Source organism: Canis aureus, chromosome 12 (assembly GCF_053574225.1).
Source record: "Canis aureus isolate CA01 chromosome 12, VMU_Caureus_v.1.0, whole genome shotgun sequence".
Lineage (NCBI taxonomy): Eukaryota > Metazoa > Chordata > Mammalia > Carnivora > Canidae > Canis > Canis aureus.
The window spans coordinates 34,412,196-34,429,156 of NC_135622.1; the positions used below are offsets into that span (position 1 = coordinate 34,412,196).

At 35.9% G+C, this 16,961-nt stretch overlaps 1 protein-coding gene across 4 annotated transcripts in view; it reads left to right on the forward strand.

The window, feature by feature from the left end:
• ATL2 (atlastin GTPase 2) overlaps positions 1-16,961 on the forward strand; it is a 55,912-nt gene that overhangs the window by 8,875 nt on the left and 30,076 nt on the right. For 2 of the 4 annotated variants that reach the window (XM_077843573.1, XM_077843572.1), the window contains exon 2: positions 13,552-13,796. The exons of 1 other annotated variant lie outside the window; for it this stretch is intronic. In XM_077843573.1, coding sequence (XP_077699699.1) covers positions 13,552-13,796 — 245 coding nt within the window. Of the gene's footprint in view, positions 1-3,879; positions 3,898-8,139; positions 8,261-13,551; positions 13,797-16,961 lie in introns of those variants that run through there. One more of the 4 variants, XM_077843574.1, reaches the window with a different exon arrangement.

Below are 16,961 nucleotides of genomic sequence, written 5' to 3' on the forward strand. Positions count from 1 at the left end.
AGAGGTACAGCCTTCTCCAGGATGTCTTCATTGATAACATTAGCTAAATAATCTAACATAGCACTTTCTTTATACTGTTCTTTTTTACTTGTTTTTGTTGGCTCCTTGAGAGTAAGAACCATTATCATCAGCAAATTATATTTTTCTAGTATCTAGTATAATGCCTTGCTTTCTAATTACTACTAGTTGGAAATATAATTTTATTGCATCTCATATCTTAAAAGTCTGCACTTTAAAAGTGCTCTTCTAGAAAGCTTATGAAGATAAAAAGATTGTTTCCCCAATGTTGGAGGATGGTATAAGTGATTTGCTGACTGTATAAATGATTAAATTTTGACAAGGAAATGTTTGGAAAGAGGGAAAAATAATCATATGTCAAGATTTGTTATAAAGATGAGAAACCGGGGATCCCTGGGTGGCCCAGCGGTTTGGCGCCTGCCTTTGGCCCAGGGCACGATCCTGGAGACCCGGAATCAAATTCCACGTCGGGCTCCCGGTGCATGGAGCCTGCTTCTCCCTCTGCCTGTGTCTCTGCCTCTCTCTCTCTCTCTCTCTCTCTCTCTGTGTGTGTGTGTGTGTGTGACTATCATAAATAAAAAAAAAAAAAAAAAAAAAAAAAAAAGATGAGAAACCCCTCTTCCTTTTTTTTTTTTTTTCCCTAAACAAATTGTGGTTAAGGTAACTTTTTTCAGCCTTTTAGAAATCTTGAGCATGTAAGAATTCAGCAAGTTTATTCAACAAACATGCTCATTTGGCATAGTTGGAAGATGATGGATTTGACAAGGACCTGAGTATGTGTCCAGATTTGAATACTTAGGAAATATATGTCCTTGCAAATTGCTTAATCTGATTCTCATTGTCCTCCTTTATACAGAAACTCATAGCTTACCCAACAAAGTGATTTTGGGGATTAAAGAGATAATTATGTAGTTATTAACTCAGAATAGGCACTGTTTTTTCCCTCTTCTGTAGTAGAAGGTATACCTAAAATTATTTCATACATTAAAGTATTTTGAAGAGTGAAAAAGTTAATAATGTTTTCACCTCTCTTCCCAGATACCCACTTCTTTCAATTCTCTGCTCAAATGTTTCCTTATTAGAGAAGTGTTGCCTGATTATTCTTTTATGAAGTAGCAAGCCCCTGTTTCCATTTCCTTTAATCTGCTCTATTTTTCTTTGAAGTTTTAATACTAGTCAATGTCCTATATTTGTTTACTTGTTTTCTATTTCCTCATCTTTAGGATGTAATAAACTCCTAATGGCAGGATTTTTTTTTTTTTTAATTTTGTTCACTAGTGAATTTTGCAATTCTTAGAATCATGTTGTAGGTGTTCAGTGAATGTTTGTTGAAGGAATAGAAATTTACGTGCTCCCACTTCTAGTCCTTTAACCTCGCTGCATCAGAATGACCTTGGTGGTGGTTAGTGGGGTGCTTGTTACACATGTAGATTCCTGGATCCTACTCCTGATCAGCTGAATCAACTCTGGAGGCGAGGTCCAAGAGTCTGTATTCCAAACAAGCCACCCAGGTGGTTCTTAAACTTTAGTGTACATGGGACTCATTGTTTTATGGTGTGGTTTTGGCTAATTAAATGTTGTCAGCATAACTCAGATCCATGTATAATTAAATTGCAGGTGGTATGACCATGCAATCGCAAAGTTGTGGGGTTTTTTTTTTTTTTCCTTTCAAGGAAAACTTATGTGTATCTGTAGTTTTGATTATTTTCGTTACTCTATTTTTTTTCTAGACTGCAGTTTAAATCCAGAGCTTTAAGGATCTAGAAATCTCAAATACTAGATGTTTATTAGTCCACCTCTCCCAACCAAACAAGATCAAACCCTTTAAGCCTACAGATAATCTGTACTTGTCTTTTTTACTCATAAGAATAGATGAACTGGTACCAGGGATCTGTTTTAAGTGATAAACATCCTTTCAAAAATAAGGACTGATTTGAGTCTCTTTTCTATGGCTATACCACTGGGGGAGCAATGATTTTTATAAGAATTACCCTGTAACGTAAAAAGTCTGGTATAAAGGAAGCAGGATGGACTTACTATAGAAAACTTGATGCATATATTTCTTTTTAGCTGTAGAATTTTGTAGAATTTCTTATTAAAAAACTTTGTCTACATTTCTTCTCTCTGAAATGGGGATAATTGCTAAGTTACAGGGCTGTTGAGAGGATTTCTGTCACGATGCCTGTCTTAAAGTCATAGTCACTCAAATAGTTCCTTTTTCTGTGGATGTAAATTCTTGAAGTAACTTAACATGCTTCATTAAAAACAATTGTAACATATTTCAAACTTATAAAAATGATAGAAAAATATTACAGATGTTCAAGTGCCCATTGTTGGATTTAATGCATGCTATTTGCCCTAATTGTTTTGAATCATTTTTAAAGAGAAGCAAACACTGTACAAGTTGAAGGGTTCTCCCAACATCTTTTTCTTTTCTTCCCTCCCTCCACAGATACACGCTCATCTTGAAGTTGGTATTCATATTTCCTGTTTTTTTTAATACTCTTATAAAATATATGTTTGTTTGTTTTGAAGTAGGCCCAACACTCTCCCTTAATGTGAGGCTTGAACTCAAAACCCTGAGATCAAGACCTGAGCTGAGATCGAGTTGGATGCTTAACTGAGCCACCCAGTTGCCCCTGTATATGCATTTTAAAAATGCATGATATACAGTATTGTGCTGTATTTAAAAATTTTAAGTAAGCAGCTTAAGCAGCTTGTGGTTTGATTTGTTTTTTTCATTTGGCATTGGTTTTGAATTTTATCCATGTACACACACTTATATCTTATTCATTAATTTTGATTTTCTATTTCATGGTTTATTTATCCATGAATATTTGGATTGTCTTTTTTTTTTTTTTTTTTTTTGGCGTTTCAAATAGTACTTCAGTGAACAAGGAACCTTGTTTTTCTCTTCCTTTGCGTATGCGTAAGTATTCCTCTAGCATATAAATGACTTTTCTAAAAATTAAATTTTTCAGTATTTTGGACTCTTAGTTCTTTAAAAACTGGGACCACAGAACAAAAATATATCATCTTCCCCTCTTCCTCCTTCCAAAAAAAGTACTTAGGGCAGATGCAAGACTCCTGGGTGACTTGGGTGAGATTTTTCACAAGACTTAACTTTAGAAGACAATCGGGAAAAACCTTAGTAAGGACTTAAACTGTATAGAACTTGAACCTATATAGAATTTTTCTGAATTTCTGTGTTGTAGTCCTCTGAGCCATTATTTTAGCATCTCTTAACTAGCTAACAAAATTGACTTCATAAACTGCATCCTCATTTAAAATATCTAGTTTAAATTAACTTTAGTTGAAAATTTTTTTCTTCTCTCAAATTACACTTGTATTTAAGTGTATGCTTTAAGAACTACTTAGTATTTGGTGATAAGCTTTGGGAAAAATACTTTGTGCTTATATATTTGTAGTCTATTTTACATTTTTCTTAATCTATTAAGGTAAATTCATAAAAACATTTTTATGCCTCAGTATTCTTTAAATGGGAACAGTAAAAATTCCATGACATCAGTGCTGGTTACTATGGAAACAGTAGTTTTCAAGTGGAAAATAATATATGAATCTTCTAAGAAAACAACTTTTGTGTATCTCCTGATTTGACAGTAATGAAGGAAGGAGATGAATTACATTAGATAACTCTTTAAGAGCATTTTTAGCAAAATGATTAACAAAAGTGGCAAAGCTAATTTGGGAAAGTATCTGATATCTGATGGTGTTAATAGGTCTTCTGGAATCTTTGAAGTTTTTATTTTGCAATTTGCATTATGGTTCATGTTTTCTATGAAAGAAGTGTAACCTTGTAGTTCTTAATAATACTATCTTACAGGAGCAAATAGATAAAACCTTTTCTTGAAGTACCTGGTAGGTAACAGCTGCTTCTCTTTTTCAAAAAAAACTATAGGATGGAAGTTCAAGTTTGTATCTGTCAGCATTCTTATTCTGGGCTGCATCTGTCTTGGGGGATGGGGAGGGCGAATGGAGGGAAGTCCAGGACTATTATAAAAGCTCACCCAGGTGGCTGATGATGACTCCAGTCCAATGATTTTCAAATCCGGCTATATATATCATGTCAAATACTAAAACATTTTCTATACTTATATTTTTAAAGTAGGGGTGTCTTGTGTTCACTGCCTTTTTTCACCTTATCCAGAATCCTCAGTGGCTAGCCTGGAGTGATTAGTTATATCAGAGTATTAGCTGTCTCAGGAAGAATGCAGGATTATAGTTTAGCTTGAAAACTTTCTTCCTCCTGTAAAAACCTTAACATCAGTAGAAACTACAAAATAAAATTAGTTTACATACTAAACACCTGTAAAATATGGTGATCCTTGGTACTCCATTAGTGTTGTATCACTTTGGAGTTAGAAATGTGCAGTTTCAGGCTCCACTCCAGATTTACTGAATCAGAATATGCATTTTAACAAGATCCTCAAGTGATTCATATGCATGCTAAAAGTTTGAGAAGCACTGCTGTGGAGGAAAAACACTAAGAAGACCTAGCCCAGTTCTCCCTGCAAATAAAAATCTAGTCCTGTGTTTTCCTTATCTGTAAAATTAGTGAATCTGGCTGCCGAATCTCTAAAGCCCCTGTGAGTGATATATTAGATTTAATTTTAAGTATTGAGGCTAATTTTTAAGCATATATTCTAGAACTTGAATGTCCTCATATGTCTTGAGATATGTATGCTAGGAAGCATATGCATAATCTGTTGATGCTTAAACAGATTATGGAATTTATAGGAATAAAAAAGCCCTCCCTCCTCAATATAAAAAGCTGTCTTGAGTTCTTTAGGAAAATAAGTATTAGTAGCTTCCTAATACCTTTTTATTTTCTAACCAAAATATTTTGGCATGATGTGGTAGTGGATTCACAGGAATTCATTCACAAAGAAGTACATTTGTCACCATTAGAAACACTCAAAATTATGTTTTCCAGTTCCTGAATTCAGGTCAAGAGAAAGCATTTTATATTGAATTTGAGTAGTGTCAGAATTGATTGACAGCTCTAGTTTTTCATGACATTGGAGTATAACCTTCATGGGTAATACTCCTTGAAGGGGACATTTTTGTTCTGGAAAATGATTAATCAATTGTTGTATTGCTTTATCCTCTCATTTAATAAATGAAAGTACTAAAGTTGGGGGGCACCTGGACAGCTCAGTTGGTTAAGCATCTGTCGAGCCCCTGCCTGGGGCTCTCTGCTCAACTGGAAGTCTACTTCTCCCTCTCCCTCTGCCCCTCCCCTCCTACTTGTGATCTCACTCTTGAATGAATTAAAAAAAAGTGCTAAGGGGAATAAGTTGCATTTGATTTTTCCAAAATCTGCCTTACTGAAATAATTTATATAAAAATCATTGATTTTTCAGTATAGTTTGATGAGTTTTCATGAATGCTAGTTTTGTAGCTACCACCACCACCACCACCACCAGTCATGTTACAGAACATTTCCATCATCTCAAAAAGTTCCCTTGTGCTCCTTTAGAATTGACTTAGCTTGGGCTGCTATAACAAATTACCATAGACTGGTTGGCTTACACACACATTTATTTATCAGTTTTGGAGACTAGGAAAGGATCAAGGTGCCAGCAGATTTGGTTTTAGTCCTCTTTCTAGTTTGCAAATGGCTTCTGCATCTGTCTTCACAGGGTGGAGGAAGAGATCATTTCTCTCAGGTCCCTTTCTAATTCCATACATGAGGGCTCTACCCCCATGACCTTATATTAGCCCCTCACAGGCCCCACCTCCAAATACCATCACATTGAGGATTAGGGCTTCAACGTACGAATTTGAGGGACACACAGTTTGTAGCAGTAGTCAATTTCTTCCCCTGCCTTCAGCTCTTGGTGGCCAATTATCTGCTTTATGTTACTATAGTTTTACTTTTTCTAGAATTTCATATATCCTTTCATTTAGTATATATCTTTTTAGATTTATCTGTGTCATTGTGTATTTTAGTAATTCATTTCCAAGTAATAGTCCATTGTACAGATTTAACACGGTTTATGCATTTTCCGGTAAATGGACATTGGGTTGTTTCCAGTTTATGGCCATTATGAGTAGAACTGCTATGAATATTCATTTTCAGTCTTTTGTTGTTATGTTTTAATTTCTTTTAAGTACCTAAGAGTGTGATTATAGATTGTATGGTAAATATATGTTTAACTTGGGCTCCAGTCTGGCTCAGTTGGTAGAGCGTGCAACTCTTGATCTTGGGGTTGTGAGTTCAGGTCCCATGTTGGGCATAGAGATTATTTAAAATATGTTTAACTTTCTAAAAGATATTACCAAAAGTTTTTCAAAGTGGTTGTATCATTTTGTATTCTCAACAGAAATATATGTGTCGTTTGCTCTTTACCAGCGCTTTCATTGGTCTTGTAAATTTTAGTTATTAGAGTATGTAGATGTATCTGATTGTGGTATTGTTTTTAATTTCCCTAACATCTAATGGTGTTGAGTATATTTTCATGTGCTTAATGACCATATATCTTCTTTGGTGATATGAAGATAAAATCTTTTGCCCATTTTAAGATGGAATTGTTATAGGGGTGCCTGGGTGGCTCAGCTGGTTAAGCGTCTGACTTATGCTTGGGCCATGATCTCAGGGCCCTGGGATCGAGCCTCATATTGGGCTCCCTGCTCAGCGGGAAGTTTTCTTGTCCCTTTGCCCCCCCCCCCCCCTTGTGCATGCATGTTCTCTTTCTCTCAGATTAATAGTCTTTAAAAAATGGAATTGTTCTTAGTGAACAGTTGTAGATTTTTTTTGTATATTCTGAATACTATATACTGAAAAATACTATATTTTTATTAAGGATTTTTATGTTTGTTCATGAGGACTGTTGGTAGTTTTTTTCTTGTAATGTTTTTGTCTGATTTGGTTAGAATAATAATATTGGCTTCATAAAATGAGTTGGGAAATGTTCTTTTCTTTTTTTCTGTAAGATTCTTTGTAGAATTGGTATAATTTCTTCCTTAAATGTTTGGTAGAATTCACCAGTGTAGCCATCTGGTTCTACAATTTTCTTTTTAGGGTGTTTAATAGATTTGATTTTAAGCCTCATTTTTTTTTTTTTCTTTTTCTTAGTAATAGAGTGTCTACTTTTAGTTAGCCAACTGATACTGAGTTTCTTAGGGATTTTGCTTTCAGATTTTAGGAGGGAAGGATTGATGTGTGTTTAGATGAACTGTTTTCATGGGGAAGTAGGTTGGGGGGAATGGTAGTGTAGATGTAGAATTTTACAATTGCTTGACCTTGTATATTTTGAAAACTTTCTTTTTTCCTTTTTTTTTTTTTTTTAAATTTTCCATGGTGTACTCCTTTGTTTCTCCCAGTCACCAAAGGACTGTAGAAGTAGAAGAAAGGTTGAGAAAGCTGCGTTATACAATCTTTGAGACTTCTCTCTCACTTCTAATAGCACTGACCTGTATCTCTGTCTTTTGTATTTGGATCTGTTTCATCTCCTAATGAAAACTTTAGCCTTGCTATTCTTTTTAAAGATTTATTTATTTGAGACAGTGAGTGAGAGAGAGCAGGTGTGAGCGCTCACGAGTTTGGGGAGGGCAGAGGGAGAGGAGAGAATCCTCAGGCATACTCCCCACTGAGCGCAGAGTTCCTGTGCGGCCTCAGCCTCAGTCTCATGACTCTAAGATCATAACCTGAGTCGAAATCAAGAGTTGGACGTTTAAGCAACTGAGCTACCTAGGTGCCCCTAGCTTTTTGACATTTTTTTTTTTTAAGATTTTATTTACTCATGAGAGAGAGAGAGATAGAGAGAGAGAGGCAGACACTAGGCAGAGGGAGAAGCAGGCCCCATACAGGGAGCCGGATGTGAGACTTGATCCGGGGACTCCAGGACCACACCCCGAGCGAAAGCAGATGCTTAACCACTGAGTCACCCAGGTATCCCGCTTCTCTACTTTTTAAAAGAAACTTTCTATTATGGAAATTTTCAAATATGTATGGAAGTGAAGAGAGCAATATAAGGAACCTGTGTATATACATCTCCCAGATTTTTGAGTGATTATTAACATAATGGCCATTTTGTTTTATCTATTCTTCCATAGCCAACCTGTCAGATTATTATGCCTTTGCTCTCTCTGCCTTAGCTTAATGCCTGAAGTGCTCATAAGATCTCTACCATAACTGGTCCAGAATGCCAAAGTGCCCCAATACTGTTTCATCTCTGGAGTCTATGTTCCTGTTCAACACTGTAGTAGCAGCTTTCTGGTAAGCTTTGCTAGTATTATGTGCCTTTGCACCTTGGCTCCACCTCTGCACAGCTTCTTTTACTCTCTGCCCTGTGTAATGGTTCCAGTTGCTTTAGCAGTCCTCAACTCAGATCTTTGCTTGTGCTTTGGTTTCCCATGCAAGGATTACTGCTTGACTCCTATGACTATTGTCCATCCTTGAAAAAAGATGCCTCATATATTTTGTCTAGTATTATAGTTTGCAACAGAGGGCCAGTAGTTATTCTAATGCCTGGAAGTCCCAAGTGATGTGTGTGTGTGTGTGTGTGTGTGTGTGTGTGTGTGTATATTTTTTTTTTTTTCTCCCTAAGTGTACCTGTGTTTTTAAAAGCAAAGCAAAACAAAACTGGAGAGGAGTTATAATAATTTGTGATCTGCCTTATTCCCACATATTTAATACTGATGTCTTAAATGTCCTTAATTTCTTAAATGTGTAGATGTGTTTTTAAGCTGCATAGTATGTCCACATGGTTAAGAGATCTATGGGGCCCATTTCCAATGGAGTTCCACAGTCAACATTAATTTTTACTACTGTAAATAACACTGGTCAGCAAACCTGTACATCTTTGCATCCTTATTTTTTATAAGATTCCTACAAATAGCTTTGCCATGGTATAACCTCTTTATGGCTTTTAAAAATATGTGCTAGAATAAACTTAAAATAATTAGAATAATTAATAATAAAGTAATTGGATACTGTTTCCATTTGGTTATAGAGTATAAATGTTGAGTATAAACATACCAGACACAAAAACATTGCTTTTGTCAAACTGCAAATTTTTGTAAATAGACTAAGTAGACTGAATCCAGGCTACTTTCCATAAGAATTGTTTTAAGTTTTTTTTTTTTTTTTAATTTTTATTTACTTATGATAGTCACAGAGAGAGAGAGAGAGAGAGAGAGAGAGAGGCAGAGACATAGGCAGAGGGAGAAGCAGGCTCCATGCACCGGAAGCCCGATGTGGGACTCGATCCCGGGTCTCCAGGATTGCGCCCTGGGCCAAAGGCAGGCGCTAAACCGCTGCGCCACCCAGGGATCCTTGTTTTAAGTTTTTAGTTGGAATGTGAATAATAACTTAAAATATACTTTCATTGCTTTTGAAAAGTCAATTATTCTTTATTTGGTTCTCTTTCTACAAGTTTAGTTTGGGGTTGAAATAATCTAATGTTAGTAACATTTTATTGTAATACAGATTTGTAGTATCTTTTTATTGCCTTAGCTTATAATTAAGCTTGAATGCAGACGGATCTAGGTCAGTTTTGAAGTGTAAATTTTGCTGTTGGAATATATGCTGAATGTATGAGTTTGGCAGATTTAAGATAAAGTATGTTTAAAGAGCAATCAAAAAGACAAATTTTTTTTTTATAGGTTTCTTTTTTTAGAGCAGTTTTAGGATCATAGCAAAATTCAGTGGAAAGTACAGAGTATGCATATACCCCAGGCCCCACACACATCAACAGCCTCCCTGCTCCAGACCAAAGTGGGTACATTTGTTAGAGTTGATGAATCTTCATTGACTCATCATTATTACTCAAAGCCCACAGTTTACAGTAGGCTTCACTTACAGGGTTGTATATTCTTTGGGTTTTGACAAATGTGTAATGCCGTGTGTGTACCTTTATAGCATTAGAGAGAATAGCTTATTGCCCTAAAAATCCTTGTCTCCTTTCCCCTCAACCCCTGGCAATTACTCATCTTTTTTACTACTGCAGGTGTCTTTTTGTAGGCCTTGTGGCAAATAGGTTAAGTATACTTAGTGTTAAGGCATGGGGAAATACTTGGGGAACAATTGATTTTCTATAAGTATATTTCAGCTTTTATCTTGAAAGATCATTTTGGGAATTGGAGTGGGGAAGAACTGACTTGGAACAGTCAATCAGGAAAATTTATTGGAAATCTGAAGTCACCTTAAGTCATTTTCCGGCATTGAAAAATGGAAATAAAATCACTATTCTCTGCATCGCATTTAACTTTAGTTTAAAATTTTAGAGTGATGCTAAATTTAAAAAGATTTCCAATTGTATGTAATCACTATGTGTTAATGTTTACAAGTAATCTAATGTACATTATTTTTCAGTTGCTTATATCAGTGTTTGATGAATGGAGTTCTTTATCTGTAGTTAGTACAAATTTGGTAGAAAAATCATAATGAGGGCGTAAACTTAAGTGAACCAGGTCACTATAATGTGCTCCATTATACTTTTGAAACATGGTTTGTGCACTTCACTTTGAAGTCTACACACTAGAAATGATGACAGAATCTAGACACCTGCCTATAAATCTGAGGTACCTATCTTTATCCATGTTAATCAAAGAAAACTGGCTACATGGTAACTATAGTCAACTAATCTAGGTAAAATTTCAAGTTAATAAAAATTTCCTGCCAAGTGATTTGTTTTTATTTTTCAAAAACTAATGCTTTCTTTATTGTAAGAACAAGACTATTTGTTGATTTTTTAACAAAATCAATCCAAGTTTGGTCATTGTGATATTTTAACCTTTAATCATTTTGGATTCTTTATAATTAGTGTATTACTTAATAGAACTTAATACTTTTAATTGTAATTTTGTGATAAGTACACTACTCTTGAGTTGCTGGAAGTATTTTCCCAAACTAGGTGATTCTCAAATTTGCTTTTAAAATACATAGGGGCAGGTATAAAACTCCTGAATGAAATGTGTAAGTTTCGTTCAATCAAGAAATATTTATTAAGCACCTGTTAGGTGCCAAGCACTGTTCTGGATGCTGGGAGATGGAGTGGTCATCAGGGTGATTGAGGTACATATATTCTGTGGAGGGAGAGATAATAAGATACACGTGTAAACACATAAAAAAGGGTCATTTTAGATATTGAAAAGGACTGTGGGGAAAGAAACCTGTTTTTTTTAAAGTGATGTGGAGGGGTCTTTAATTTAGACTTGAGTGATCAAGGAAGGCTACACTTAAGAGAATATTTGAGCTGAGACCTGGATGATGGAGAATTAAGCCACACGAGTTTCTAGGGACCGATCATTCCAGATGGGAAAGCAGGACAAAGATTTTTTTTTTTTAAGATTTTATTTATTTATTCATGAGACACAGAGAGAGAGAGAGAGAGAGAGATAGAGAGACAGGCAGAGGGAGAAGCAGGCACCATGCAGGGAGCCTGATGTGGGACTTGATTCCAGATCTCCAGGATCATACCCCGGGCTGCAGGCGGCGCTAAACTGGGGCTGCCCCAGGACAAAGATTTTAAGGTGGGACACAGGGGACACAGGTTTGGCCTGTTCAAGGAAAAGCTAGGGGACTAGATTGAAGGAACCAGATAACACAGGGCTGTGGAGGTTAAGGAACTTCGAGTTCTGTTTTTTTCTTTATATTTTCTGGTTACGGTGGGAAGCTAATTGAGAGTTTTAAACAGAAGATTGATAGTCTAGAAGGGGGGACATATTCTGAGACTTAAGGAATAAGTCTTATTGAATTGATTAGGGCAATGGCATGGAAAAAATATTCCAGACAAAGGAATATCATGAGTGAAATATGAGTCTAGAAAGAGCTGTAATAGCATAAGGATCTGAAAAAAGGCTAGCTTGTCTATTTGTAGTTTACAGAGGCGAGAGTAGCACCAAATGAGGCAGGAGAGATTTGGCAGTGAGTACAGGATTTTATGTAGGATCGCAGTTGTTAATCCTCTGTAACAGTGATTTTTAAGGAGAGTAATTTAATCACACTCACTTATGTATGTTACTTAGTTGCTACTCTGTGGAATTTAGATCAGATTAGAGGAAGGAGACCAGCAAGAAGAGACCAGTTAGGTACCACTCTGCATGTGTACCATGAAACTGGAAGTGATAATATCCTCTTTAATTAAATATTGATTGCTTTTACTTTCAAAGATTCTTCTTTGAAATGGCTTGCTCTTTATATTGTTATTGTTTGCAGTGCATTTTGAAATAGTATTGCTGCTTTTGCTACTTACAGTTAAAGGTGCCTTGTAATGTGGAAGTAAAGGCTCTCCTAGCTTTTGCAAATCAAAAGCTAGATTTTTCTTTCTGTAAGGAGAAAAAAAAATCCATTAATGTAGATACTTCATTTTTAAGAATAGTTGTTAGTTGGATAAGATATTCTAGCAGTGTTGGCTATTAATGTGCCACTTCTCATTGGGCTGTCTGCTGGTAGAGAAGGGACAGTCATTGCATTGAACAGAACAGATACTGTACATCTCCATAGATTGGGAAGGAGCTTAGTAGACAGGTTCAAGGGGGAGAGTCTCTTAAAATTGTTGATGTGGAAGAGGATAAGGTCCTCAGGAGTAAGTTGTTGCTACATGGGATAATTGATAGGGAGGAGAGCCAGACAAGGGATATAGACTCTGAAACCAGCTATTAGATGTTTTTGTTTATTTTTTAAAAGAACAGAAACCTAAACTTTAGAAACTTGTCTCTGCTGTTTCGGGTTTTATAGTTACTCATTTTTTTTTTTTTTTTCTTCTCATTGTTGAGTAAAGTTCTGCAAAGGTTACATTCTTTTGGTGTGCGGGGTGAATGAAGGAAGAGTTTATATAACTGTTTTGGGGAGATGTGTAATTTTGAAGTGGTGGCTGTGGTCTTTGGTGAAAAAGAGCCCAGAGGCAAATGAAACTATCTTATAGTTAGGCACCTCACTGTTCTTGTGTTTTCCACTAAGATATTAATCCTGTGCTTTGCTTTAATAAGGGAAGCTGTACTCTTAGGTTACTCTTACTAAATTAGGGACTTGTTAGCTTTACCATAAGTGTCCGTTTTAGAAACTTCTTATGACCCTAGCTTAGCCGTTTTAAGTTTCCCAGGGAGCAATGTTTACAACTCATGTTTTAATCTTTGTGGCTTAGAGTAATTTCCAGGTGATGCCCACAGGGAGAATTGGAATCTGAGTTATTCGGTAAAATAGACTCCCCTCCTACTCCCTTTTGCACAGATCAACTTTATGTGTGCATACAGGAATTGTTTATAGAATAATGCAGGCTCAAGAAACAGCTACTGTTCACGTTTAGCTGTTAAGACTTAATAGTAGAGGCTGTACTCAGTATTGCTGCTTATTGTATATATAGTGGGAAATCTTAGCGTATTCTTGGTTCTGTTATAGAGGAGGGAGTGAGAAATCCAGTATGTACTTGAATATTACTTTATATAAGTATTTTCAGATGATCTGCAATAAGGGGGAAATTACTTGAAATTTTGCTTTAGTTGTGATCCTTTAGAAATTTGTCATGCAGGAATTCAAGTAACCTCTTTCTCTTGTTTTAATTCTAGGTGAGAATTATGAAGATGATGACCTAGTAAACTCTGATGAGGTTATGAAGAAACCATGTCCAGTACAGATTGTTCTTGCTCATGAAGATGACCATAACTTTGAGCTCGATGAAGAAGCTTTGGAGCAGATATTGCTACAGGAGCACATACGAGATCTTAACATAGTAGTGGTATCCGTGGCAGGAGCTTTTCGTAAAGGGAAATCATTTCTACTGGACTTCATGCTTAGATATATGTATAACAAGGTGAATAGTGTCTTTTAAATTGAACCCAATTAAAACCAAAACCCAACCTTGTTTAAAAATAATAGACAAAAAACAGTGAGAACTGTGTCTTTAATTTTACCAAAATCCAGTTCTTGCTAAAACTACTCAGTTCTAAGACAGTAATCTAAGTTTGTTTGAGTTTTTGATTCCTCCTCATCTCCGTAATTGCTTTTTGCATGTAGTACATGTTGATGCATGTGAGTGAGAATCTACGTCAGAGTCATTGTAGCTCTAACCCGAGATGTCTGAGTATACGCTAAGGTCTCTGATACACTGTTCATCTCTCCCTTTTTGTTATTTCTTCACACATTCCCCCCCCCCCCCCTTTTTTAAAGATTTTATTTATTCATGAAAGACACACAGAGAGAGAGAGAGGCAGAGACACACACAGAGAGAGGCAGAGACACAGGCAGAGCGAGAAGCAGGCTCCCTACATGGAGCCTGCTGTGGGACTCCATCCCAGGACTCCAGGACCACGCCCTGGGCCGAAGGCAGGCACTAAACTTTTGAGCCATCCAGGGATCCCACACATTCCCCTTTTTAATCACCTTTCCAACAATGTGTGAAGTGGGCTGATAGAGACTTTTGTAAAAGTATACCTGTGCTCTTCAAATAAGTTCGCTTCAGTCACTATTACATTTTGAGCTAAAGTCCAGTTCCTTAGAGTGGCTTCCAAGGCCTTTGATGATGTCTGAGCTTCGTATCTTGCTTCTCTGTGTCAAGCATACCATCGTATTTGCAGTTCCTCAAGTGTTTCTTGTTATTTCTTCAAATGTTGCTTTATCTTTGGCTAATCTTTGCATAGCAGGCCTTCCCTGATTTTTTTTATTTTTATTTTTTTTAAGTAGGCTCTATGCCCAAAATGGGACTTGAACTCACAACCCTGAGATCAAGAGTCACATGCTTGTGACTGAGCCAGCCAGGTGCCCTGAGGACTCCTCTGATTTTTAAGACTATGTTATATTCTCCTCCCACCTCTGATGTACAAGTCATTTGTTTCATTGATACTGTTTTACTTACTTATTTTTCCTGGTGAGTTTAACCTCTGTCAGGAGTGGGTCTTATCTTGATTACCATATCTCCCTCATCTAACACATTAATTGTCCCGTAGTAAGCACTTCTTGTTTTGACCAGTGAATCTCCCCTTCTCCACAGATTTTCACTTTTTCATAATACCAAGCAATTGTTATTTCCTTCTTTCCCCTGATTTTGGCATTCTCCCCTGAAAAAAAGCAAAAAATAATTTCACTTGAATCAGAATGTTTTTCTAACCATTGAATATTGGGCTGAGGGAGGGAGAATTTGATAGGGACAAAGAAGGAGGACTTGGAAATTTGGAGTGCCGCACTTAGGAGGAAGAACTCTCATTACAGGGGCGTTTGACATTCAGAAGCCACATGAAGATGCTAGAAATAACGCTTTGACAGAATTATGTAATTGTCTAAACACATGTCAGGGTGCTCACCTTTACAAGTTCTATATCAATCTGTAACTGGGTGTGCATCTGCCTTAAGGTAAGTAACAAGGTAAACATTCCTAGCTGATTTTCCAGGAAACTTTTCAGTAGTAAATTCTTTTCATAAGATCTCCTCAGGCATGGTCAGGTATGCCTCAATATCAAGAATGTAGTTCATATTAAACAGCACTATGTTACATGTGTAGCAAACTGAGAAAAATGCATTATTTCATCCATTTAGATTGATTATTCTCAAAATTTTACATCTGAAATAGAGAAATGAATAAATAGTGGCATATTCTTTTTAAAAAAGACTGTACATTTAAAGATGATAATTGAGGTTCTGACTCCTTAAGTAAGCTTATACTATTGTATGGATGTGTGTCTTGAGATGTTGAGTGCAAATGTATTTGATTCCAGGTAGGTCACAGACAGAATGTTCAAAGGGGAAGGAAGTGTAGATCACTTACCTAGCAATGACAGATAAATTTCACCTCAGGTGCCATTTCTACATCAATCTCTGATCAATTGGTAGTGGTGGTTCAGGAGGGGAGTAGCATGTGTCTTGTATTTATCGTCTCTGAAGTAACACAATATCCCTTTTCCTGGGGGAGACACTGAAGCCATAGGAAGGTTATCAGGACCTGAGTGAGGTTATATACCTACTTAGTGGCTTCTAAGCTGAAATAACTTTACTAATTTTTGATTGATAAGGTTTCCATATAGAATTTCTGATATTAATAATCTTACTCTGTTAATTAAAAATGACGCTAAACATAGTCTGAATTTTGGGACAGCATGCCTCTACTTACACTGATTTAGTGGTGGGTTATGCTTTTCCTAGGAGAATGAAAGTATAGAAGGAAAGTCACAATGGAATAGTTCTGAATTTATTTCATTAACCATATCTTGCCTGCAAAGGTGTTATGATAGCTGAAGAAGGTAGGAGATGAGCAGTGGCTTGTACTGACTTTGTCTTTTTATTGACGTGAGTCAATTTATGTAAGGATGCAGTTCACTAAAGGAGCGAAATATAAATATTTTACTTTACGATTTAGAAATAGATGACTTCATTTTGAGTAATTAGTAAAGTAATACAAGATTGAATGTAGGCTTGTTTCCGTTGGATAAAAATGAAAACTTCGGTATTCAAATTCTTAAAACTAAGAATATTCTGAGGTTTTTATCAAACATTTCCAAATAATAGGGGAAATTCTGATTTTTAGGTCTTATATTCTTGTGAAGTAAATAGCTTTTTACACAGGGTTTTTGTTTGAGCTACCACTGTGTTTTGAAAAGATTGTTTTAAAAGTATAGGAGGAAAGAAGTTAGTCTTCTTTTGTAAACAAGAGATGAACTAGACATTTTTCTAGAATAAGATTCTGTTGTGTATTGGAATTGATCAATAACTACAGTTCAACTTTTACCATGAAATATAAGATATGAGAGGGTCACTAAAATTGTTGATTCTTGAATTCATAAAGTAGTAGCACATTTTGAACTTAAAAGGATATCACTTACGACATTCACTATGAATGCCACATATGAGGAATACTACAGAAATTCAAATATTGTTGGTGAACCTAGTAATTTGTAAGTAGAATATTTATTTTTTGTAAAAGAGTTTGAGTTTTCTCAAAAACTGAATTCTCAAAAAGCTGTAAATAATTATAAAAATTTATGTGAGA